The sequence below is a fragment of the Grammomys surdaster genome, unplaced genomic scaffold, assembly GCF_004785775.1.
Source record: "Grammomys surdaster isolate TR1022 unplaced genomic scaffold, NIH_TR_1.0 60, whole genome shotgun sequence".
NCBI lineage: Eukaryota > Metazoa > Chordata > Mammalia > Rodentia > Muridae > Grammomys > Grammomys surdaster.
The window spans coordinates 6,972,730-6,999,384 of NW_021604562.1; the positions used below are offsets into that span (position 1 = coordinate 6,972,730).

Sequence of the window (26,655 nt, forward strand, 5' to 3'; positions counted from 1 at the left end):
CTTCCTTCCTTCCTTCCTTCCTTCCTTCCTTCCTCCCTTCCTTCTTGCCAATGGGACATCCTTATCTGGCCTCATAACTCTAAGAAAGTGACTTGACCTCTCAGTGACTGTTTCCTGATTTTAAATGGCAGGAAGGGAAACAGCAACAGTATTCAGATAAAAGCCCTCTGAGGAAAAACAACTTCATTCCCTCAGTTATTCAGAAATTTGTCCCCACTTGACAAAATTAGTTCTTCCTTCCTCGAAATCTCTTTAGCAGGAAAGAAGTCTCCAGCAGGAATGTCTATGTAAGTGAGGCTTGATGGCTCACATCTGTGATCCCACTACTCAAGCTGAGACAGGAGGATTGCTGTGAATTTTAGCTCATTCTGGGTTATAATGTAAGCTCCTGTGTCAACCTTTTACCCACTCAAAGAATACCTACATATAGGCTGCTTAAGGAAAGTTGATAACTTGGAAAATACTAGTATTTCATAGGACAGAATAGAATAGACCTAGAGGAAAAATGGAACTTTCTCCAGATTACAGGCTTGTTGAAGTCTTGGATAAGGAGATGGATTTCAAAAACATTCCTGAAGAAGCCAAAGAAGCTAACTGTAGTTTTCACTAGCCTTGAGGAAACTTGAAGATTTCTAAAAGCAGTTAAGAATGAGTTTGGATGACTTGCCAAGGAGAGCTTGAACGTGGAAATACTTCTAATGTCTAATCAGTAACTTAGAGAACTATCAGGTTGTCAATAGAACTTCTACTCCCTAGTCAACAGTAAACAGAATCTGAAACAGGCATATATTCTCCTGAGACCAGTAATCATGACATAACTATGACCCATAGAAAATGAGAGGAGATTCCATATCCTTTCTGAGGTACCTTTTCATTAGACATTTTATGGCTCTTATACTTTTGGTTGATTTAAAATGAGTCACATTTAATGGTCAATTTCTGGTTCTATAAATCTTAGGGCAAAAATTCAAAGTACTTTTGCACCTGCATGTCCCTGAATAGATCATGACCACCTAGACCAACACAGAAAGCTAGAAACTAGATAAGAGATCAGAAGGTACTCAGAGATATTGTAGAACTTGTTTGGAAACCAAAGATGAATTGGGGAGGAGGGTTAAGTCTCATAACCACATGAGTTACATGGGCTAGGAAGTTTTTTTTTCCTCAGAGGCTCTTCTCAGGTTTCTTTATTATCTCAGAAGTGACTGTTAAGAAACTGGGTAACTGGCCTGTAACCATGTAACTTTTATCTCAAGTAACCATGGTTTTGTTCCATAATAGCACACTCACATTGACTAGAGGAAAGCAAGAAAGCTGTAGGTTTCTATAGCAAGCTAAGTTTTGAGGCTTCCCCATCCAATATGGCCTCCAATTTAAGGTTTCAATGACCAGTTTAAAGGACTGATAACCCAGTTCCACCACTCTTTCCTTCTCTTGTTTTCTTTCCTATCTCTGACCCCCACCCTCCATTCTTCTCCTTCTTTTCTTGCTATTTCACCCTTTCCTTCTTTTTCTTCCTCTGATAGTTTCTCTAGAATCTGCATTAGTATCAATATTGTTATAAGATCCTCATGTAATTTGTGATTGAAAAACAGTTTTCTGTGGATTTAACAAGAGGCCATGAGGCTATAGTAATTGGGGAGTAGGACCACAATTATTAGACAGAATATCTGAAGAAGAATTTGGAGGCTGTATGACTGTGAGCCCTGATCTATTATAAAAGAATTTTTTCTCAAGAACTAGGAAAATGTATATGTACAATATATGTAAATGTATGTATATGTGTATATATATTTATATATATATATTAGTCTGTATGGAGTAGGGCATAAGAAGTAGGGCATGGAGGGTCTATAAACTTTTTCAAGGTGGCTTTTTAACAATATATATTAATTGTTTTTGTACATGTTTTGTCTGTGTGAATGTACGCGCACCATGTATATGCAGTGCTCCTGGAGGCAGAAGCGAGCATTGGCTCCCCTGAAACTGTAGTTACAAATGGCTGTGAACTGCCATGTGGGGTGCTGGGAACTGAACGCTGGTCCTCTGCAAGAGCAACAAGTGTTTCTAGACTATTGAGTCATCTGATGGCCTGCATGAACAGCTCTGACATAAACTAATCATCTCTTGTCAAATTGACAAAATCTAACTAAGGTTTCAAATTTCCTGAAGACTACCAGTAGGCAGGAGGAGGTAGGTCTGGTTTAGTAAAGAGGAAGAAAGGTTGCGCTTTACACCTGAATCTGCCTCTACCTAGTTGTATTGCCTTGGACAAGTCACTTGGAGTGACTGAGTTTTAGGTACCAGAGGGAAAATACTGCCTGATTGATTTTATTACAACCCAGGGAATAGATGTGATAAAACATGGAAAACTGCTATATATTCTTAAGATGTATTAAATAGTTGGACTTCAACTCCTTGGGGTTTGCAGATTGAAATTATGCTAGATTGAAATGGCTCTTGTATTGTCCTACGGGGAAAAAGCAAATGCTGTGCCCCCCAACTGAATTATATCATCAACTCAAAGCACTAGCACATGAGAACATTAAATGATTGCATGCTAATAGTGCTAATGACAGATGAACTTATGGGTTGAACATTCAATAGTGGAAACAGTTTGTTAACAGGTTAGTTCATTGTACTGAGTGTGTAGTAGCCAGACTGCAGTCTATAGGACAACAGGACAACCAGCAACTTCATCAAATAAGATCATGCTTTCCATGGTAATAGCAAATGGTTTATGTGGATAAAATGTTTAAAAATTGACTAAATTTAGATTTATTAGGTTATATATAAGAAGGTGAACACACAGAAATAGGAATACATTGGCATTTACTGATGGGGTTAATGTTTGCCATCTAAAATAAGGTATAGGAAGTGCCAATTGTTCTGTTCCACTTTTGATAGGCATGTCAGTAAGGCAAATGTACTTGGAAGGTGGTAAGACTTTATTCTTTTATATACTTGTAGAATGGAAGCATTATTCTAATCCATGCTTGTCTTTAAATTTAGATGTGTTATTGGTAGTCAAGTTTTCCTAAGTATTAATTTTGATTTGGTCAGCAGCAAGTAACCTAACCCTTACTTACCTGAGCACCATCAGTTCCAAGGAAGGAATAACAAAGGGACTCAAAATTAAGAAATTTGTTTCATGCTTCCACTGCTTAGTTAAAAGAACCACTACTCCTTCATGGAAGGACTTCTCTACATGAGGTGGCAAGATCTTGCTTCTTTTTCCTAGTTTAAACCTCAGTTCTATCTGCTTTCTCTAGAGTTATACTGTCTAACATGGCAGCCATGGGCACATGCAACTACTAAATATTTGCATATTTAGCAAATATAGCAATATTTGACATGTTGCTAGTATCAGTTGAGGTATTCCCTGAGTGTAAAAGCACCCCAAATTTCAAGTATAAATAAAAGAACATAAAATATCTCATTAATTTTCAGTATTATTGTGTAATTGACAACTTTGAAAGACTATTTTGGGTATCTTGACCTCAGTGAAATGCATGATTAAGATTAACTTCATTTGTTTTGCTTTTAACACTGTAACTACTATAATAGATAAATGTTATTCATGTGGGTCACACGTGTTACTCACATATATTTGTATTGATCAGTACTGCTTAAGAATTGTTTCTTTTTCCTTTCATGTCACAGACCATAACTTAATTCCAGTTATGCTTTTAGAAAAGCACCAACCACTGACAAGAAAGCACAATCATTGTTTAAAGATAACTAACTAGTAGCAAAGAGACAATGCTAGAAACCAAATAAAGTAAGAAATAGGAAACAATAACAACAAAAAGGTTAACACACACACACACAACACACACATAAGGCTGATTAGTTTACTAGACCTTAACCGTACCCCTAGATCTTAACACTTTCTGTTCCATACACGTTGTAGCCTTCTCTGTATGTAGCGTAATTCTGAGTGTTGGTGGCAGGAGCAGGCTTAAAGTTTTGGGTGTTCTTTGTGAGTTTCATGCGTTTGGACTCTGCCCGTGATTTGTAACAGAATTCTATCAAAGCCACCATCATGGCCAGCCCCAGACCTCCGACAAGTATATAGAACACGCCTGCCACATTGCTCAGGCTTAGAGCACTGGTCTTGTCCTAAGAAAAATGAACAAGGCGATTAGTTCTTGAGGAAAACGAAGGCAAGAGGACATCATAACACATCACAACAGCATAGGGCAATTCTAAGTTGTAAAATAACTAAACATTTGTGTAAGTGTTAGGACTCAACTCTGGCAACTGGCTGAGGTTTTAAAATGACCAGCAAGATGGTAGATTGTGCTTCTGTTGACTGCTTTGATTCTCACACCTCAATGTCCTTTCTTTTCATTCTTAGTATCTCCAAATGTTTAATAGTGTTCAGCCACCAAAATAAGACATCATTTGTCCAGGGGAACAAAAGAGTAAACACAAGCAGAATGTATCTCTCTGCCAGTCCAAACACACACCATTTTCCAGAGTTGAGCTGTGACATAATCTCTATAAATGGAACATTGTTTTTTTCAATTGGGAACTGAAGCACTCTTTCCCCTCTCTGCCCCACAGTGCCCCTTTCTCCCTTGTTTTCCCTGTGACAAACTTTCTTAATAATTCATCTTTAACATACTAGGTGAGGTCCCTTTTACTCTTGTATGGGGATTTACTTCATAGGGGTTTGTGTAAAAAGAGTTGAGCCTTTTTTCCTTCAGTGACTGATAAATTGACCCCGTGGAGTATTGGTTGCTAAGTTCAAAATCAGAGCAGCAAGTCTTCGTGCTGCTAGAACAGGAGAACACAGAGATGTGACTCCACTCCATCTTCCTGAAAGTTTAAGGGAACCATCAGGAGGGTCCATTGTGTCCTGGATTGGCTCCACACAAATCAGAAAGATTTTCTAGACCATTGAAGAAAAAAAAAGCAACAATAAAAAACCAAAAACCAAAAAAAAGAAAGAAAAGAAAAAAGAAAAAAAAGAAAAAAAAAGAAAAAAAAGAGTTCAGCTTATTTTAAAGTTTTACTCCAGGGAGTATAGGACTAGTTAAAAAATGCTGTACCTATCTGCTTTCTATTTAAGATGGAAGAAAAATTAAGGAAGGCAGTCAATGACTTTCAGGTCAAACAGCAAACCTGGCTAAGCTATCTACCTGCATGAAAAAGCAAAAACTGAATTGCTGAACAATGGAAAGAAAAAAATTGGTGTCTTGAGCCCTACCTTGAGGTAGGATACACCAAGGGCCAGGAGTCTTTCTTTGAAAAAATAAAATAAAATAGCATTTTGTAGTCTTTTTAGAGGGAATGTAACCATTTTGCTGCTGAAAGGAGTTGAAAAGAATACCCAAGTTTTTAAGCCTATGAATTTTGATCATATTTAAATGATGACATGATGGACAGATGATGGCTATTGCTGACCATCAGTGCTATGGCTCAGCTAGTCTTGATATATTTAAATGGCCACATTCTTCTGATTCTATTTCCATAGGAGCCAACCCTATACCTATAATAAAAAGGCCAACTTGAGTTGTATTTAGGGAAGGATGTGGGGGTGCCTCATCTCCATGACAGCCTTACATTTAGTCACTTTTCTAGAATTAATGACAGGCAGGTAACAGTAAGAATTTTTTCACTTATTGGACAGTGGCCATTTCAGGTAGCCCTCTAGGCTATATGTAAGGGTAGTCTATATTCAATCAAGAAATGGGCCAATTTCTGGAACCCTCCTTCTGCCATCATATATGTATACGTGCATGACACCGAATGGGGCAAAAGGTCCTTTATCATAATCTGTGTGATCTGTAGCAGTAACAGAAGTTTTAAGTTCCATGTGTTGACTCGTAACCAAATTCCCTGATGTGGGATGTAGAAACCCAGTAGCAAAATGGTTCATTGCATGGAGAAAATGAGTGGCGTTTCATGAAATGAATTAACTGATACCACAATATTAGTTTAGAAAAAGGAAAAGGCAAAAATTTGAAACTAAAAAGAACTTTCTTAGGGGAGCGAAGGGGGGCAGGAAGGAGGCGGGGAAGAGTGTTTCATGCTTATCAATGTGATGTTAATCCTGACAGTGTGTACCCTTAAGGAGCATGCGACTAAATTGTCAAAGTATTACATACAGAGATTCAAATGACACCTTTATAAGAGAAAAGTGTGACAGACTTAATGAGATTTGAGATCCAAACAGATGCTGAATTTAATATGACAGCAGCTGGGAGGGAGCTAATCATTCTGCTTACAGAGACCAGTCTTTGTTGTTTGTTTGACTGTTTTCTGATGGCAAAGACATAATATATTAATAACCAATGGTATTTACAACTACAGTCTCTGACAACTGCAAGAGATTAAGATAAAGTACTGTCACAACTGGATCTTATATATATATATACATATATATTTGAGTTGAGGTTGGTTGTTATTTTCTCTTTGAACTTTCGAAATGTGAACGACAGTAAAACCCCTTTATAACACAGTTCATTCTTTTACAGCATTGGCAATGCATGGAGCCAGATCAAGTCCCTAATCATAATGGATCTCTATCACAAGGGGTTGACTTCCCAAGGCAGGCCTGTGAGGCTGCCGTTTGCCTTCTTCCTATAGTGCTGGTGTTATGAAGGGGTCCCACTGTGGCAGGGTGTGTGTGCTGGGAAGGAAAGCCGTTTGGGGGTAGAAAAGAAACAGTGGGTCAAAATGTGATTGCTAATCAGTACAAAAAGACCTTCAGCGACTGACCTTACTCCCGGAGTCCTTGGCTCCACACTCCCCCTTATCGTACCACCATTTGTTTTTCAGCTTGTCTAAGATGCCTTGTTCACTGAGTTTCAATACTGCAAGGTTTACAGGCGTTCTTCACGTGGGAAATAACATAAATAACATTATATTATGTTATTTTATGTTATTCAAGCTTCAAACTACTTTAAAACTATAGAAAGCGATAAAGCAGGGGGCCCTGGCCACAGAGTAATTTTAGACACTGCAGGCAACCTGAGCATTACCTTATAAAAAGTTAACACTACAGCAACGCTATATTTACCAGGGCCTGCCCATATCGCTTTGAGTAATCGGCACACACTGTTAAATAATGAGGATAGAAAAAAGGCACTCCTAAGATAGGCTGTGTGTAGTGAGGAGGGTCTCCCCTCAAGTGACACTGGTCGGCGGCAGCTTGCAGTAACTTTGTGACAGAGGCGTGTTAGGTTTGATCTAACCGGGTGTCTTGTTGTACTTCCAGACAGAAAGCAAGTTATGGGTGTGGGAGGGGGTTGGGAAGGGGATGGAGCCAGAAAGGGGAACATTTGTATTATTGTGGACCAAGACAAATGAATGAATCTGAACAGAAAACAGCACCTGTATAGACAGCATGCCTTTGGATTAATTGTCCCCTATTACACAAATCTGTGGCCCAGCTGAAAATGATCTCCTGAAGGACTGAACTATGCATATTCTCATGCGACAGCCATACATTCTAATTACTATGCACACATTACTCTTAACATTAAAAATTCAATGTAGACCTTGACATTTTTTGATGAGGAGCATTTTCAACAGCAGGAAAACAGGCCTATGGGATGTTTCTGAGTTGCTGACAGCCTCTCTCTCTCTCTCTCTCTCTCTCTCTCTCTCTCTCTCTCTCTCTCTCTCTCACTCTCTCTCTCTCTCTCTCGTCTCTGCAATCAAGTCAGGTACTCAGAAAGTGGACGAAAGTGTTTCCAAGTATAATGTTAGTACAGTATTGTGTAAAATGGCAAACTAAAGTTGCCATTGTTCAATAGGACTGTAAAGGAATAGTTTGGTAAAATAAAACCTCTTTAAGTGAGTGACTAATACATCTTCAGGAGGCTAAGTTACTACTTGCTTCTTTGTTGTCTATTACTTAATATATATTGATTATGTTTGGAACCTTTGGGCACAATGTGTGAAACCTTACTGGTCCTAGGACAAAGATTTTTGTCTTTGAGAGATTTCTTTAGCTATCAAATAGAAATAGTGACCACTACCCTATCTTCTTCCTATAGCTACTGAGTTTGAAATAAAGTCTCTTTAATAATAACTTTGGGCAAAAATGTGTTGTATCAAAAGGGTGACATAATTTTATGATAAGGTAATAAACTGTGTTTACTTTCATGCTTAACAGTATTGCCAGTATAGTGTGTGTTGGTTTAGTGCTACTGGCTTTAAAGGATGAAGTAACACAAATTTATGTAACTATGGACATGCTATAACATCTCTTAGCTTATTTTAGTTACGTTGGACCAGTTAACATATCTGTGTACATGCAAGACTTTCTATAATCACAACGATCTGACCTCTGTCATACCAGTTCCCAAAAACATTTTTCTTTCTTTTTCCATTTGCAGTTGACGGCAGAGGGACTATCTTAGTTTGAGATGTTCTGAGATATGTATCGTCATTTAAAAATAATATGCAATTTCAGGGTGCTTAGGATTTGAAAAGCTATAAACCTTTAGTAGCAAGGAGGTGGTGACACTCTTGGTAGTGTGGAGCATAGCCCTCAGAATATCTTCATTCTGTGTCTTACAAGGAAATTGAGTTCCAATTATACTTTAAACAAGTTTTTTCCATCAGCACTCAAAAGCCTGGGCTTCTCAAGTGCTAACCAGAATTGCAGCAAAGCATACACAAAATTTCTAGCCTCCTTAAGATAGGATTGGCAGTGGAAGTTGTCTTAGACTATTGTAAAGGTCAGCAAAACCAGCTATGACCCTGAAAGCAATGCGGAGTTGCCTTCTCCTCTACTCCCCACTGTCTAGCTCCTTCTTTCTCTTCTTCATTATTTGTTATGACATCACCATCACTGCTCTCCCAGGGTTGTGGTTTGAGCCAGGTTCTGGTGTGAGGCACAGCATTGTGGAAGTCGCCTGAAGATACAGGGCAAGATGCTTCCTAATAACATCAGGGGTGACCTGGTCTCAATGGGCCTATTCATCTTTTCCTCCCTTTTTATTGCAAAAGGTCTAGTAGCTTCTCATTGCTCTCTGACTGAGTCCTTACCAGGCCTCATTCTCCTTTAAGGTTCTGTATTCTTAAGAATACCTCATTCAATTTGTTCAGTATTGCTGCTTTTACTAGGTCTTAGGAACAGAACAGCCTGATTAAAGTTACCACACTAGGGTTAATAGAAGGTTCTATTCTCTAGAGACCCTGGGTTTAGAAGGTATTCATAAGCATTTAAGTGACATAGATTGATAAAAGTAAAATGTGTGGGTTTAGAGCAATGTTTCTCAAAGTGGGTTCCAGGGACTCCTGGGGGAATCATTGAAACCCTCTTGTTAGAGGGTCCATGAAGTCAAAGTCTTTTATAGTGTTAGGAAGGTACCAATTGCACTTTTCTCTATTATTCCTTCATCATATACAAATTGCTCAGAGGCTACCTGATTGTGAAATCGTAACAAATTGAGCGAACAAGTAGAAATGATAATCCTATCCTTTAATATAAGCTACACAGTAAGACATCTGCAAAAATATAGGCTGGTTTCATTTTCCTAACTTTTGTTTTGAAAACACTATTGCTTTCATTTCTGGCATGATGAATAATAATAGATACAACATATAAACAAAATTCTTTTTAGATTTTTGCAATAGTTTTTAAGACTATGAAGAGTCCTGCAACAAAATGTCTTATAAGCATTGCTTTGGAGAATTAGTGAATTTTGTTGGGATATAGGTGCTATTTCTGGGCTGTCAATCATAGACACTTGCCTAAGCCCAGACTTAGTATCTCAGCATCTTAATGTTCTCCTTCTGACAAATGGCCTACGTCTGCCTTGGGCCATGCAGTAGTTTTCACAGAACAGCTAGTTCGCAGTGCAGCTTATCTTAGTGTAATAGCTTTTGAGCAGGGGGTGGGGGACAGGGCCTTTTGTCCTACAGAGGACATTTGGTAATGCCTGGTGTCATTTTTGTTGTCACAAATGAGCTGGGGGAATGATCCAGGCATTCAATGGGTAGAGGCAATGCATGCTGATAAACATCCTATAATTACAGGACAGCCTCCACAACAATGCATCATTTGGCTGCAGACACCAATAATGCTGAGGCTGACAAAGCTGGCTTTAGAGCATTCAGATGTCCTCTGAGATACTCAGGACAGTAAAGAGTTTTGACAGACGATATACCTTTAGAAGGTTAGTCTTTGATTAGAAAGGAAGGAAGGAAGGAAAGAAGGAAGGAAGAAGGAAGAAAGGAAGGAAAGAAAAAGAAAGAAAAAGACAGACAGACAGGCAGAAAGAAAGAGAGAAAGAAAGAAAGAGTGTTAACAAAATTTGGGAGGGAACCAATGTGCTCTTAGGAACTTCAAAACAGAAACAAGGGTGGTGGGGTGGGGGAGGGATGAGCATTTCAAGCAGTAGCAGACCCAAGGAACATAAAAGCTGCTATGAGAAATCACAGATAATACCACTCAACAAAGTGAGGATAGGTACTAAGAGAAGAAAGCTCCTGCTAGTTTGTGTTCCCGTGAGATAAACTACGTTTCCAAAATGGTAGATTAAATATGCCTTGATTAAATCGGGTTTTTCCATTCCTATGCCTTGTTAGATGTATTGTGAAGCCTAACTCAAGTCAATTATGTATGTCTACACACACACACACACACACACACACACACACACACAAATGCATATGCACATGTACGCACACGTGTACATGCACAGAAACATTTACAAATACACACATTCACCCACACACATGCAAACATGCACACACACACACACACACACGCACGCACACACACTGCTGTTTTGAAGAAAGGAGAATTAGATATAGATATTCACTTGGTCACTTTAGATGGTTTTGTCAGGATGGTATTTTTTTCTCTTAGCTCAAATGTTTTCTCTCTTCCCTCCATCACCCTCCATCTTGCCTTATTTCTGTGCATGTCTTGTGATTCTTTCTAAGCCACATGCTTCTCTAAGAATCGATCTTATGCTTTTGTAGCCTTTTGATGACATTCCCCCCCCTCAGTAAATAACCATTTTAAAGATAACTCTTAGCTTTTCATTTTTAACCTACTTCCTTTACATAATTACACTAGTCAGTTTTATTATTGGTTAAGTTTAGTGGCTACCCCAAGAAGGCAGATTTATGGTCTTCACTTTATAAATAATGAAACTGCAGCACACACAGGTCAACCAATTTGCTTAAGCCTCCACATATCATGAGCAGGCCGAAAGGCAAATGAATATACATTGAACTCTCTACTATGCATTGCCCACTGAAACATAGACAAGAGTAGTAGCTCTCCTCATTTTTTCTCTTCTGGCTTAGATGTCCATAACGATTTTTTCAAGGACTCCAATTCTTCAAATAACTATCAATCTACCAAGGAAGTATATTCCAGCTGAGGCCTTTTATTCTGATGCAGCAATGCATGGGAAACGTCTGGAGCAATTACTGCAGGCCCTTGACTGAGTACCTGAGAGAATTCGAAGTCAGAAATATTTATTGTGTTCACCTCAATAGAGAACAGAAAGAATTAAACAAAGTAGGTCAGATTTCTATCATGGAAATTAACCAAGCAGTTGCTCTCTGAAGGGCTGGCTATGAGCTTTTTTGCTGAGCGGAACCATCATAAGGTAGAGGCATTGGTCAGCAAGCTAAAGGAGAAAACTGGAGGGCTTTCTGATGAAATTTGATGGGATCTGGGAATTATCCCCAAGCCCCATGTTTTTCTTCCCTATTTCCAAACTTTCATTTTAAAAATTTCACACTGTTAGGTTTTAGCAATGTGTGTGTGTTCTTGTTTCATTGTGTCTTTTTTTAAAAATATGAATCTTCCTGAGACATGGAAATGATGAAACAGAGACTATTTAGAAAGCAACTTGCTATTCTCCTTTAAAAAAAAAAGTTTGAGCCTTGTAGCAAGAATGTAAAGTTCTCCGTGGAAGAAAATGTTTTATGACATAGAAGTCATAAAAATGATTATCAAAGCAGATTATCAAGTGGACATGCAGTGGGTGCTTGGGCATTTGCAAATTCCAGAGTCTCTAAAAATACATGAAGATAACACTGACCTGTGTCAGGGTGTTTATTCCTGAGCATGGAGGACAGACAGGAACTGCCATTTGTTTATTATCTTTTAATATAGGAGGAATAATGTATAATGCTTTGATAACTAATTCTTTCTTTTAAAAATGTTGTTTTTTTGAAAGCATGTGTGTGTGTATGTGTGTGTGCCTTGACACACATGGTCAGGTCATAAAAGAACTTGTAGGAGTCAGTTCTGTCCTTCTACTTTCACGTGAGTTCTGGAGATTGAACTCTGGTCACTAGACTCCAAAACAAGTGCCTTTACCCACTGAGCCTTCCCACCTGTCTTCCCTCATTTCTTCCTCTAGTTTTATGCAGCCCAAGCTGGCCTTAGCCTTCATATTTAGCTGAGGCTGACCTTGAGTTCGTCATCTTTCTGTTTTACCTCCCAAGAACTGAGACCATAGATATGTGTCAGCAAGCCTGGCATGAATTGTATTTTCAAAGGAAATATGATTAGTTGTTAAAATAAATCTGCTCTTTTCAGCCATCCACACCTGGCACTAACTCAGCTACAAAGGACTCTGTATATAAGGTCCAGCACACAGTCCCTCCAGGTGGTGGTTGTCTAAATTTCGGGGTCTGGCTCATCCAGCCATTTTAAATAATTAATGTTGTCTTCACAATGGTAAACTTTATACATGGACACAGCTTAAGGATAAGAATATCATTGTTTTTTTTAATTCTGTGAATGTAATATTTCTCTTGTAAAGCCCACCTAAATAAGCCTTTTGATTAAAACAACTGCCAAGTTTATTTTAAATTTTTGACGTCCTCAAGTACTTAGAATAATAAATGTAGTTGCTTGGAGCCATGCTGTCTTCAATGGAGTTAAGTGGAGGGTGCTGAGGCTCCTTATAGGCAAAAAAGGAGAATTTGAATCTAGTAAACTTATTACGAAGGTGATATCCCCAGATAATCTGGTGACCCTAGAAGGGATAAGAAAGGAGTTTAAATTACGGATATGACTCTGATCCTGGATAGAAACCCATTGTGTAGTGTGAGTTATCTGAGAGACTGGATGATACACTCTGATCTAAAAGATTGCATGTTCTTTCTGAATAGGGATGCCGAAAGAGCAAATGCTTGGATAATTAATGATTCCCAAAGATCTTCAGTGGTGCCCTTAGGAAGGATAAATATATGTGTCAATATGTAGGCTGTAGAAAAAGAAAAGATCACACAAAAAAGCAAAAGAAATATATGAACAAGAATGGTAAGTTTATAAATGTAATTTGAAATCTGCTCTGACAACATAATACCTAGGCAATGAAAATGGAAATGGTCACAAATGAAGCTGGAAAAATTTCTGCCACCTTATTCTGCATCCAAACACTTGTTTTTAAGGTACTAATTCTTCCTTCTTGGTATTTTTCTGAACAGCCTCTGGAATATCATCAGCCCAGTGGAGAGAGAGAGGTATTCTCCATTTTTCTGTCCATCTTTAAACTGAGACTACTTCAGGTAGTCACAGTAATCAGTCACTAGTGTATCATTCCAGCCTCTCTTGGAGAAGCAATAGTATCACTCTGCATAAGAAGTATGTGCAGGCAGGCACAGCTCTCACTGCACAGCTTTGTTGGAGTCAACTGATGGTTAAGAAAGAGAGAAGAAGCCTTGCTGAGTGATAGGATTTAGCATGTGGCTTTTAGTATTCGTTTTTATTAGTTCACTTTGGATATATGTAGTGAAGGGATTTACTTGTCTATATGCCAGCTACTGGAGGCTGTGACAGTTCCAAACATGCCCTAAAATGTACAGGTGTATGGAGTCATTAAAAATATTCTGTCATCCTATTTTTCACAGGAGTTCCTGCATGTAGGAGTGCAGAATAAGATTTATGTCATTTGAAATTTCTTTTTGCCTTTGGATTGCTAAGAGTTGTCTCCATACCCTTTGACTGTTGGCATTACTAAACTCTGAGTGTTCAAGTGACCCTCATTTCACAGAGGAAGCTCCAATGATTTGCAGAGTTATTCAGTGCTTAGTTGCTAGAAGCCACCTCTGAGAGAGTATTTATAACCACGTAGTTCACAAATGTAGCTCAAACCTATTTAACTCCTTGCTAATGGGCTCATAATGTAATGTAAGTGCGAAGAGCAAATTCAATAATGCATGCATACAACATTAGGAGTTGAAAGCTGGGAGTCATTTTTCTAAGGGCCTAACAATGCTAATGACTAAAATGTATTGATGACCATCTGTGCTTTCACAGCAGCCTCAGAAGTAAACTTGAGATATGGAGTTAAATCCAGCAGTGTTTCCATATGACAACCTCTCATATTCAAAACAAGAGAAACTTTGATTCTGCAGATCATAGATTTTTCCTGATTGATTTCTGTTAAAAAAAAAAAACCCTAGACCTCTTTCTGGCTTATGTCACTAAAAAGCCAAACAATTATTTCACAGCCTAACTATGTGGAAAGATTCCTTACTCAATTTTTTTTTCTCAAGAGAGAGCAGGGATTCAGAGAAGATACGAAGGTGGAAAAATAATTGACATATTTCAGTTAAAAGAAAAAAACATTGTAAATGTTACTCCCACTTGTCCAAGTAAGCTTTAAAAACTCCATTTTAACATGCATTAAAAGTTCAAGTCATCAAATGTGGTTGGTATTTATCATGTATAAGTGTGTTTTATTTAGTTTATTTCAGGAGTACCAAGAGAGGTCAGAAACTCAAATGATAAACATTTCTGAAGACATGTAAGTCTTCAGGCTACAAATAATCAATCTTAGCTTGTATTTAAATATAGATTGAAAAAAATGGTGGCTATATATCCAACTTACAAACTTGGTACAGATTGCCAAACCAAAGGCACATACCAATCTCTTTCATCACACATTCTAGCACCCACACATCATGCCTGCATTCTTAGTAGTGATGTTAGACAGGAAATACTAGCAGTCTTACTATGAGTGTCTGTGTATATTGATATACATATAAACATTGTGTATATATGTTTATATATACATATGTATATATAATATGTATATATTAAAATATAGTATGCTGCTGCTTTAGATCCATATTTGACATGTATTTTAGTGCTAGATAAAATGAATAAAAAATGTTAATCCAACACTTAGACCACATTTTTGCCACCTCAAACTAATGGGTTCCAGCCTCATGTGCCAAGGGCCAAATGCTATACCGCTCTCTAAAAAGTCAAAAGAGAATGGATTTTAACTGTTCTCTATAAAATCCACCCCCACCCTGTTTCACCAACCCCAACTCCCACCCTAACAAAAATAACTTAGATGCATTAAATATTTCATATTTCTTTTCCATAGCTGTCCTACCTTTCAGACAGCGTGGTTCTCTAACCTCTTCAAATGAAATGAAACCCAGTTATTTTCTCCTCAAGGGGAAGAAAGTGTATAGATATGCATCATTTCAATCTTTGCTATGGCAACAGTGTCCTTCCTCTTGACAACTGTGTAATATCATTCTTACCTTCTTGCTTTTCTCTCCTGTTGTTCTTTCTGTAGCTCTGGTGTTGGATATTTTGGTTATTGTTTGTCAATAAGAAACATATTCATGTTATCAGGATAACAACATATATAATCAATCATGTCTTAATCATAGGAATTATGCTAAGGCCACACAGTCAGTTGTGTTTAAGTCAAACAATGAAATAATTAAACAGTATTTTCTTTGTGGATTACATTTTTCCCAATGGTAGAATTTTTTTTTTAAGCATCATTTGCAAAATCATTGGTTTTGGCAGTACTGGAGTGGTTCAGTTCTTAATATAACTGGTCCCTTGCTTGAAGTAGTCATTTGAGAGAAAGTGAGGATTTGCTCTTGGGAAGAAGACCTGAATCAGTTCAAGAAGCAAATTTAGTCACTACCATGAAAAAAAATTGTCAGGTTCTTCATATTTCCAGGAGGCAGTACCAGCACAGAAACATGCAAACCAATGAAGAGTATAGTATACTCACCCTACTCCTTGATCCCAAACAAGTCTTGGGGATTCACAGGAACTTCTGCTAAGACTCAGGAAGTGTCATCGTTCTGTAATGGTTCTTGCCTATACACATAACAGTGTCAATAAAGTGTCATTGGGATCCATCTTAACCCTGGGCATCCAAAGTGTCAACCTTTAGGAATGGCTCCTGCCAGTAAAAGATCCATTTTTGTTGCAGATAAAGGCAGATGCAGATTCATGTCCATTCCCTAAGGCCCAAGATTGTCAAAGAATTCTGGGTGTGGAAGAGAAGCAATTAAAAGATGGTGGCATAGGAGAGGAAAATTGTAGACAAACACAGGAGGAGAAATACATACAAAACTGAAGATCTCATGTTATACACGTGGGAAAAACAGCAATAGTCTCATTCCTTTAGGTAGGACCAACTATGGATCTGAGGGAATTTGGAAACAGGCTATCTCGAAGTGCCATTTTTTACTGTCTCTGAATGGAAGACTTGCTAAGCAAATGTGTAAGATTAATTTTTTTAAGAAAAAAGATTGATAAAGATAGGGAAGAAGTAGCAAACTGTCGAATTTCTTAAGAGAACAAACTGTAAATGTATGTTAAAAGCACATAGATGAAAGTAGACACAACTGATTTTAATTTCAAGGAACTTTTAAATCTATTAAAATAAATTCCATGATTTTTCTCAATGTATGTGGCACATACTTGTCATTTTCTTCTAGTTTTTATTTATTATAATTTCAACTACATTTATTTATTAATATTCTACACCATTTCTTATGCCTTACAAGTGAAGGTACCTACATGTGACACAATACGTACTGCAGTCAAGGAGTTCAGAATGGTTCCATTTAAACATTCTGTTTCATTGTTCTCAAAGGTACACAATCTGTGCTGTTCTTCTTTTTTCATCTTTAAAAGTATAGATACTAGAAGTCTATTTAAATCCATTGATGCAAATCTAGGCTGAGATGGGACAGGTTTTGTAATATCTTATCACTCCAGGTAATAGCTTGTTTTTACTGACATTCTTTGCTCTACTAAGGTAAAGGTTTACAGAAAAACTAAGCTGGCGTCATTTATGTAAGATTAAGGGAATGAAGTTAGGTGGGTGGAAGGACTAGGATATAAAACTATGAGAGGACTGATAGCTGTGGAAGAAGGTTAATGCCCTTATATGGGAACTCAGCAAAATCACTATCTGCTCTGTTTTTACTGTGATAGACTTTCATCAACTGTCTCTCAAACCTCTAGTGATCTAGGTTTATAGCTGGAATAACCTACAAGCCTCTTAATTACTGTATTTTCACACTTCTTACAACAAAGCAACAACACAATAGGGTGATTTGTTGGTTGAAAATTCCCAAACCACAGTCTTTATTTTCATGGTTTAGTCCTGTACATTTATAGATCATCAAGGGCAGATCAGGTATAATTTGGCCAGGATTTATTAGCCTAGACTTGAGAAATTGGTATAGGCAAGTAGTGTTTTGGTTCTAGCCTATGGGTCTTATTCAGGAGCTACTCTAGTTAATGATCCCTTTCTTAATTCCCTGTATTCAGGAAAGAAAATAGCCTATCTATTAAATTAGTTTAAGAGTGTACTCATTTTTGACAACATGAAAAGTTCCTGTTCTTTCTATAGCATAGTAAAATTGGTAGAATATGCTCAGAATGCATGCTGTCTCATGTTCGAGAGGGAAAAGTCAACAATTTAACATAATTGCCCATTTATCGTAATTTAAAGGTTATAGGAGCAAGCAAGAAAGATAAGCAATACAGGTGTTTTCTCCCTTTTCCAGTTTCAGAGATAATAGGTGTAAAAGTGTTTTTGAAATAGTGGAGGCACTTGCAAATGTCAGGTTTTGTGATTATTGTCATTTTTAGTAATCAGTACCGAGGGCTAGGATGGCTTAAATATGCCATTTGCCTGGTACCCAAGGCGATTGAGAATGAACCTGATTCTTAGAGAAACACAGCTCATGCAGTTAGATTCATACCATTCATGGGTGGGTAGTTGCAATAGCTTGGTCTGTGCAATATTCTCAGAAGATATGAACCTGAGAGTCAGAAGAGACATGTGATGGCATTGGCTGTGTGACTGTCTCAAAGTCAGCACCACCTGTGGATCTCACTTTCCCTATGAAATGATGGTACATTCAGTGGTCATTTTGTCATGTTAACTGGGGACAAGAGTCAATAAGGAAGTGTAATTCTCAAGCCATTTTACTAATAGGATAAAACTTCCTTGATCTGAACTAGCACAGAAGATGAATTGTCAGAATGAGGGAAGCAAATCCTGAATTACAAAATACGTCTGAAGCATGATATTTTCTCCTTTTAGTTCTATTTTGCAATGTAGACTGACTATAAAACATTGCTTTATCAGAGGTCCCCAGGAGAACTGTCTTAGTGGGTAGATTTATAATGAATATGATTACATGTGATGCGTACTTCCAACCTTTCAAACAAAAAGGTTTGTTCTCTCAAGAAAATATTCAACTGACAGTCTAGTCCAAACTCTTCATTTGCTTAACAAACCTCTCTTATCCACATCCATAGTCATATAAATTTACTTTGTAGACTGGTCCTTGTCTAGTTTATTCCATATTATTAATCAAAGCACTCCGAGTTAAGGAGGTTTCAACGCATTTCTACCTTCTGAATGGATTCATGTTGGATGGTACCCACGAAGTAGTCGTGAAACACAGTCAATCAAGTTCGTTTCTTGCTCCTTGTGCTCACTCTCAGAAAAAAAAGCAGGTGGCAAGAAGGAAGAAGATAAATGCAGGCTCCTTTGTAATTCGCAGGCAGAAGAGGCAGTTGTTGGATATGCAGCTTTGATTCCACTATTATCCATACTTGAGAATGGAGTTGGCTTATTGCAAAAGGTAAATTGAAGGGGTGACCAAGAAAAGTAATTTGCAAGTTGCCTGGCAGATAGCACTATGGCTAAAGAAGTTTGAAACAATTAGGATCTACTGAGATATTTTCTATTTGCATGCCAAATTTCAGAAAAATCTGGAAATTTTAAGTTAGCAATAAAGTTACTAGATAAAACTCAGAGACAATACTAAGAAAGGAACAAAGAGTGTGATTGTTGGTAATAATTAGCAAAAAGCTAGTTTAACCATTTGGGATCTTTGTGATACTAAATTGGTTCATGAAAAGTAAAGGTCAGTCAAATCCATCCAGGTTTTTGTGTGTGTATGTGTGTGTATGTGTGTGTGTGCTTGCATGTATACCTGTGAGTGTGTGTTGTGTGTGTGTGTGTAAATCATCAAACACCTGGTTACTGTACAACTCCTGGGCACTTCTGGCATTGTGTGGATTATTTAGAGGCATCTTGATTTAGTCCATGGCTCCTCTGAATGATGAGTTCATGATAACAAAGTATCCAATCCAGCTCCGTTTTCATTCTGTAACTCACTTGAATAATAGAATTAGGTTCTCGGTGGCCTGATAATACCATGAGAAAACTTCTGAGAGGAAGGTGCTAAATACTTTGGGCATCAGGATAGCCACTGTGAAAATCAAATGAAGCAAATGATTGGCTAAATTTTCAGTGTCATCAGTTTACATTGGTGAGAAAGGAAGTCACTGCTTTTTTGGCACATAGTAAAACCTTGATTAATTGGAATCCATAGGGATGGATGGGATTGTTAATAAGAATACTTCACTTTTGGCTACTGACATGCTGCTTTAAACTGCTTGTATCCACTCTCATGCCTCAGGGAAGTAGCCTCTAATGTTTGAGGGTCAATCCAGATGAAGAGAAGTTATAGGAGAAAGATCTAGCTGCAGCTATCACTTGGCAACTATGTAAAAACTCAATTCCTCGAGGTCTTCTCATTTTGGATATCATTAAAGTTTCTCACCAATGGAAGTTTGGAATGGGGACTGACAATTCAGGCCACCAGTTCAGTGTATTCTTGTTAATCAAGGTTTTACAATAAAAGGCCTTGCCAATGCCTGGTGAGATTATGAATAAAAGTTGTTTGAAAATTTGCTTCTTTGAAAGTGCTCTGGATCAGTGTTTCCAAACCCATATTATACTGCAGATTGGCAAACTAGCTTTTCTGCCAGGATCCCAAGAGATGGAGAAGGAAAGAGAAGAGCAGAATTACAAGCATTGTCTCTGAAGAAAAAAAGTTTTGGCTTGCCTGTCTGTTGCTCTGTGGTTGGGAAACACTGTTCTTCACATTAAGATGCCCATGGTATCTTGGTTGTTCAAGAGCTGATCTCACGAGTTTCAGTATCAATCGCATGCTCCTTGGGCCATGGAGAAATCTGTTTTCAGGTCTTCTCCTGTACTTACCTGAAGTGCCTCTCCATGACTTGGTGTCTTGGTTTCTGAGAAAGCCCCTATTTCCTGTTGCTTGGGTGATGGCTACTCATCCATTCTAGCCCCGAAGAGTATTAGGAACCAAAAAGAATGTTAAGTAAGATGGGTTTTCTCATGATGACAACCTGGATAACAATTAGACCTACCTGAACCAAAAACACCGCTAAAGAGAAGCCAAATCAGGGATTCACACACAACTAGTATCACAGGCAATGCACACGTTCAAATACATAAAAGCCCTTTTGCAAAGTCTCTGTGTGTTGTGACCTATTAAAGAAAGACCCCATTTAACTTGAAATTGATCTTTCTCTTTGCTTTTCAAGTTAAGTGGGGCCTACTTAAATCAGCCACCACATACAGAGAAGAACATTTCATCACTCATACAAGTAATAGAAGTCACTCTCACTCACTCAAGAAACTTCTATGAGCAATTATCACATCCTAGAAAAAAATAGAACCAAACAAATTATATCCTGTCATCTCAGTGGCTGGATCTGATTTCTTACACGATTCAACTGAGGCAGATGGGGGAGTCTCACGGGACACCCTTAGGCTTTTGAAAGCCTAGGGCATCGAAATCTGTATAATGGCCTTCGTATAGAAACCAGTCTGGCGTGTGGAGAAAGGAAAGGGTGTGGACAGGGAGCCTCTGTCTGGGAGTTTAAGAAGGGACCCAAGTTAGATCAAAAATGTGGGCAGTGCCCTAAAGTCTTTCTCGTTCCCAAAGCTGCCAGGCAGGGGAATAACCTGGTCATTCTACTTTCTGTATGTGTCTCGTGCTCTCTCCTCAATAATAAGATAACAGTCTTGCCGATTACTCGTCACTAAGGGTACCCGGTTGTGGTGACATTGAGGCTGACCTTGGAGTCACCGCCCCCGCTGCCGCACTCTCCTTTGTCGTACCACCATTTGTTTTTCAATTTGTCCAAGAGGCCTTGCTCATTCAGTTTTAATACTGCCAGGTTAACAGCATTTCTTGAAACGATAAAACATAACTTGTAAGAAAATGCACAAATGCTTAGGAAATCGTTAACGTATAAAAAAGGAGCACAAGAGGACAAATTGGCTAAATTTCACAGAACGTGGAGCTATAAAAATGTCTGTACAGCAAATACAGGGTTAAATATTGGAAGGTGGCATGGAGGATAACATTTGCTCAAAACTGAAGTGTGCGGGGTGGGGAAATTGTCTTTGAGAAAAAAAGTAACAAGAACACCACATCCATGCAATTAACATTCGTCACCAGAACTTGGCTTTTACCATTTAAATTGAAAAAGCCGTTGAACTGTAAAATTAAAACAGCAACAAACAGTCAGAGAGGACAACACAGAGAGAGAGAACATTAAAAAAAATGGATGCATTAAATAGATGAAACCATAATTTACCGTCTTATTTAACTCCATGGAATATTGTAGATTTTAAACTTTTAAAAGTTACCTCAAATTCCACAAGAAAGAAAACGACAACAAAATGCATCAGGGTAGGTGGAATACTATAACAACACGGATATTGTTATATTATTCCACCCACCTTAATGCTGAGCCTTTAGGGGTTGCCACACCATAGCCTTTGGAATCCAGATTTCCGCCAACTTTCATCGTATCACACGGCTTTCTCTGCTCAATGTACTCATTCATGGTTGACTCCAGCAGGAAGGCGAACTTTCCCTTGGACTTCCGAACTCGGGCTACCCCATCAGCTGTTGTTTTGGTAAACACAGATGGTTCTGCGGATTTCATGTAAGACCACATTTTCTCATACACAGCAATTTTGGATCTCTGCAACAAAAAAGATAACAAACAGTTCTTTGGATGGCCACACATAGGACATTGCAAAGGGACACTTGTGCAGTAATAAATCATATTTGTCTTTTAAATTTTAAGTTTTTTTTTGTGTGTGTGTGTGTGTGTGTGTGTATGCAGGCACCCTCAAATACTGGAAGAGACTGGATGTCAGATCCCTTAGAGATGGAGTTGCAGGCAGTTGTGAGCTGCCTGACCTGAATGCTGAGAACCAAACTCTGGTCCTTTGGAAGAGCAACAACTGTTCTTAACCAGCCCCCAAACATGTTCTATTCCACAATCTCAAAGCCATGCTACACTGTGGCTGTCCACACACTTTCAGACATCTGTCAGCATGTTTTAAAAACAGAGTTTTCCAAATTGTGCTTATCCGTGCTTATTGTGATGCTCTCTGCTATGTTCAAATTCACTTGAAAATTATAGTCACGGCTAGCTAACTTAGTTTCATGGCCCCACTAGCTGGTTATAGTCTGGTTTTGAATAGTGTTTTCTCATTTGAATTTTCTGCTAGATGAAGAAATCTCACCCCCTACCCACGGATGTCCTGTTGTATGTTTATCTTGAATTTGCCTGAAAAGGGTGATTGGAATGGTATGGGAGGTCTGTTATGGTAAGGTCTGTTATCCTTGTTTTGAGATAATCTTTTGTTTCTTTTTTCTCTAGAACTTCTTTCCCTGGCCCTAACTGCTAGAACTATGGAAAGCAATTCTGCGTGCTGTTCCTACTGTTGATCCTTCAAATATTGCAAGGGCTTTATTATGTGTCTTCCTGATCTCACTAGGTTAAGTTGTATTGGCTTTTACTGGTTCCAAAATTCTCAGAACTTTGTTCTTTCAACCGTAAGCTCATTTGAATTTGTGATGTCTCTTTTTAAATTGGAGTGTTTAGAAATAAACCGGGCACTACTGAAGTACGACCACGATAGAATAAACAAAATGTTTGCTTTCTGTCATTGGAGCATTATTTTTGAATAATGGGGTTTAAAGTTGCATTAGTGTATTCAGACATGCATTTACCCTTCCAACAAATATTTATGGAGCACCTATTGGATTTGTGAGGTATATAATAGGATGAATAGTGTTGTTTCCATTCAAATGGAAGTGTCACAAAAACTGTTAGTTTTTTTTTCTATCAGTCCAAATCACCCTTGTCTTGACATTCTCAGGTTGAATTTAATCCTGTTAAAGTTCATTTAAGTTTAGGTGGTGCTGAGAATGTGTAGCAAATGCTTAATATGTTTGTAGCTCCATGTGTGTCCCTGTAGAGAATATAAAGGAAGAATGACCACAATGACCGCAGAACTTCCAATTGAGTTGGTAGCTAGATCCTTAGGAAGGAGAACTCGAGATAGAAGCTGTAAGAAAACATTTAGTCACAGGTGAGGGTAGGGCAAAACTCATAAACATATATCATAATTTCAAGTGTCCTTCTGTGATCTTTCCTGGCACCCATCCTGGCTTGTTTAATAAGCTGTTTACTTGCTCATTTTTTTTGGATTTCGTCACCTACATTGAACCTTTTAATTTTTGCTTTTATTATAATATACTCCTCATTTCTCCTGCTCCTGTCATACTCCCCTAACATTACATTTTTTTGAGCCCTGTCCAGGCTTATGCAAATGAGTCCTAGAATTCCCAGAGCTGCCTCCATGAAAATTAAGCTTCATGTTTATGGTGATTAGACATCACAGAAACCCTCATGGAGTCACTGAAATGGCACGCTGAGATAGAAACAGGATTAGACTGCATAAAGCACAAAAGAAGGAAGCCAGGATGGCTAAAGTTGAATGAGTGAAAAGAAGACTGATAGAAAATGAGTGTAGGAAGATAATCAGGTCAGAGCCTGTGGGTCATGATTAAACAGTTTGGATTCATTCTACATGAGATCAAAAACTGTTGGAAGATTTTGAGAAGGTGTTTGTGTGTGTGTGTATTAGCATCCAATATTTTTAAAAGAGTACTCTGACTGCTCTGTAGAGAATGGGCTAGAAGGTGGGCCAGAATTGAAGCAAAGACATTACTTTGAAGGCTATTCTAAGAGTTCAGGGTACAGGTGATGGTGGACAAGACTAAGATAGGATCAATGGAAGAGGAAATAAGAGGTTAGGTTCCAGAGTTGCTTTGAGGGAACAGAAAACAAGCTTTTCTGATGGACAGCTCCAACTGATAGGCCTAAAGATAGCTTCTTATAAAATATTTCATTAGAAAGCCCGGCTCTTGCTCCCACTCAACCACTGAACATCTAAACTAGAAAGTTCAGTGCTACTTTCCTCTTTCCCCTTCACTATCTCTACTATTTCTATGTAGAAATGCTGGGAAACCTGTCATCCCGTTTTTCCATGCCATTGCAGCTGCTCCCTCTAGGGCGTGCCATCGACCCTTTTGTTTTGTTCTTGATTCTCTTGTCTCCCCATTAAATTGAGATCTCCTTGCTTAATCTCTCTATTCATCTGATCCTCCTAAAGTGCAAACCTAGTCTCGTCACAACCATCCTTATAATTCTTTGCAAATTTCTTTAAAAATTTTAGAGCAAAATTTTGTCTTATGTCTGATATCTCCTCAGATCCAGTCACACTAGACTGTAGACTGTTCACTGAAATCACCCCTATAGTTTCATGTCTTATGCCTTTGATTATGTTTTTGCTTCTGCTTGAGTTACCTCATTATTCCTGGAACATCCAGAACCAGTGCTATGTCTTCTAATATCCTTCCTGTTCCTACAGAAGTACCTCCTTGATGGTTGCTCAGTCTTTTGCTTCAGAGCCTGTTACAGTATGTTCATGAGCATTGGCTACATATCTGTCTTTCCTCTTGTTATTTGAGGATTTCTTGAGGACAAAGTCTATGCCTTATTCATTTCACTTGCCATGTTGGCAGATAGCACCATTTCACTCACTGTGGTCACTAATTATGTTTATTTAATAATAAACATAAGCCTGGTCAGGGTGACAACCACATTGTTGTCAAAAGATAGCAAGATGAAGATGGGTAGTGGTGGCGCACACCTTTAATCCCAGCACTCAGGAGGCAGGGGCATGTGGATATCTGAGTTGAAGGCCAGCCTGGTCGACAGAGTGAGTTCCAGTATACCCAGGAATACACAGAGAAACCATGACTTACATAAGCAAAGATACTGAGATGACTAAAAATGACCACTACAACTCAAGTTTGTCTAAAGGTGATTCAACCTTGTCTTTTGCTAAACCTATCAACCTGCTAAATAAAGATATATACTTTGCTTTGCAAAACTATTTAAAATACGATTTAGCAGCCTGAGTTGATGGCAGACACCTGTAATTCCAACACTTGAGAGTCTGAGGTAGGAGAATAGAGAGTTCAAGGCCAGAAAAAATGGTCCTTGATCTGGCTTTGTATCTGCCCATACCAATTACTTCCTCATTAATGCTCCTTTAGTAATCAAAGTCTTAGATTTAAATCTGACTCATAGACTTGTATGTTCACATCATACATTACCTTCATTTGGTGATTTCTAAGTGTCATAGGAAGTACTTTGTCATCAACTGTAACAGTAACTTCCTGGCTTATTGCCCCTCAAATTAAGAAAAAGTAAATAATTCAGATACACATAAATATATGAAAAGAATTTAATAGAGACGTGCCTTCTAGAGAGTTTAAGAAATTGAGCATCTATAATTACTTGAAATTGACCTATCTTTTTCATAGTCATGTGTCTTTCTTTTCTTGCCAATGGTAACCATTGTCATAACTTGGTCTTTATTACCAACTTATACTTCCTTATGTTTTTACCAGAAAAAGCCTATTTTGTAATGGTTATATAACCCTTCAATCTGAGACTATATGATATTTACATCTTTCCTCCTTATTGTCATTAAAGACAATGCTATGGTGGGCATGCCTTTTTGTGTAAATAGATTTTGTGTATTCTTTGTTTCTGCCCAATCAGATATGATTGCAAAGTATGCTAGGAAGGAGGAGGTTGCAGAACAACTTGTGTCCTACGTTATTAGCAAAGCCACCATCACAATCACAGATAAATGTCTAAGCTAAAAGGTAAAGAAGTCCATGAACAAGCATGCTGTGTTTTGGACTAATTTACTTCATCATTTAGTTGAGTTCTTTGATTGCTGATACAGACTAAAAGATTTATTCCTTTAGGTAATGATGCCTTTCTAGGAAAATAAATGGCAATGCTTAAAGTGGGCACCTTAAATGTATGTGCTGTACACATAGCACCCACTAATGGATACAGTAATGTCAAATCAGTCAGTGGCAGAAGTGATCTGGCCATGGTTGATGACTACTTTCTGAAGGTTAGAAGCAGGAGGAAGAAATGACTCAGAAGTAAGGAAAATTAAGCTGCGGCATTTATCTTCCTAACTAGTATTTAACTGATGGTATGACATTCAGATAAAAGAAAAGAAGAAGAGGAAGAAGAAGAAGAAGAAGAAGAAGAAGAAGAAGAAGAAGGAGAAGGAGAAGGAGAAGGAGAAGGAGAAGGAGAAGGAGAAGGAGAAGGAGAAGGAGAAGGAGAAGGAGAAGGAGAAG

The 26,655-nt window shown here is 38.2% G+C and overlaps 1 protein-coding gene across 4 annotated transcripts in view; it reads right to left on the reverse strand.

Moving 5' to 3' along the window:
- The window catches only part of Gria3 (glutamate ionotropic receptor AMPA type subunit 3), a 254,584-nt gene that overhangs the window by 3,347 nt on the left and 224,582 nt on the right, over positions 1 to 26,655 (reverse strand). The window contains exons 13-16 of one of the 4 annotated variants that reach the window (XR_003714207.1): positions 21,858 to 22,105; positions 21,188 to 21,302; positions 6,730 to 6,844; positions 3,875 to 4,122 (exon numbers count right to left, since the gene is read on the reverse strand). Coding sequence is in view for 3 of the 4 variants with exons in the window: in XM_028787867.1 (XP_028643700.1) it covers positions 3,877 to 4,122; positions 6,730 to 6,844; positions 21,858 to 22,105 (609 nt within the window). In the remaining variant the exon portion in view is untranslated. Of the gene's footprint in view, positions 1 to 3,863; positions 4,123 to 6,729; positions 6,845 to 21,187; positions 21,303 to 21,857; positions 22,106 to 26,655 lie in introns of all 4 variants that reach the window. The other 3 variants (XM_028787867.1, XM_028788498.1, XM_028789207.1) reach the window with 3 other exon arrangements.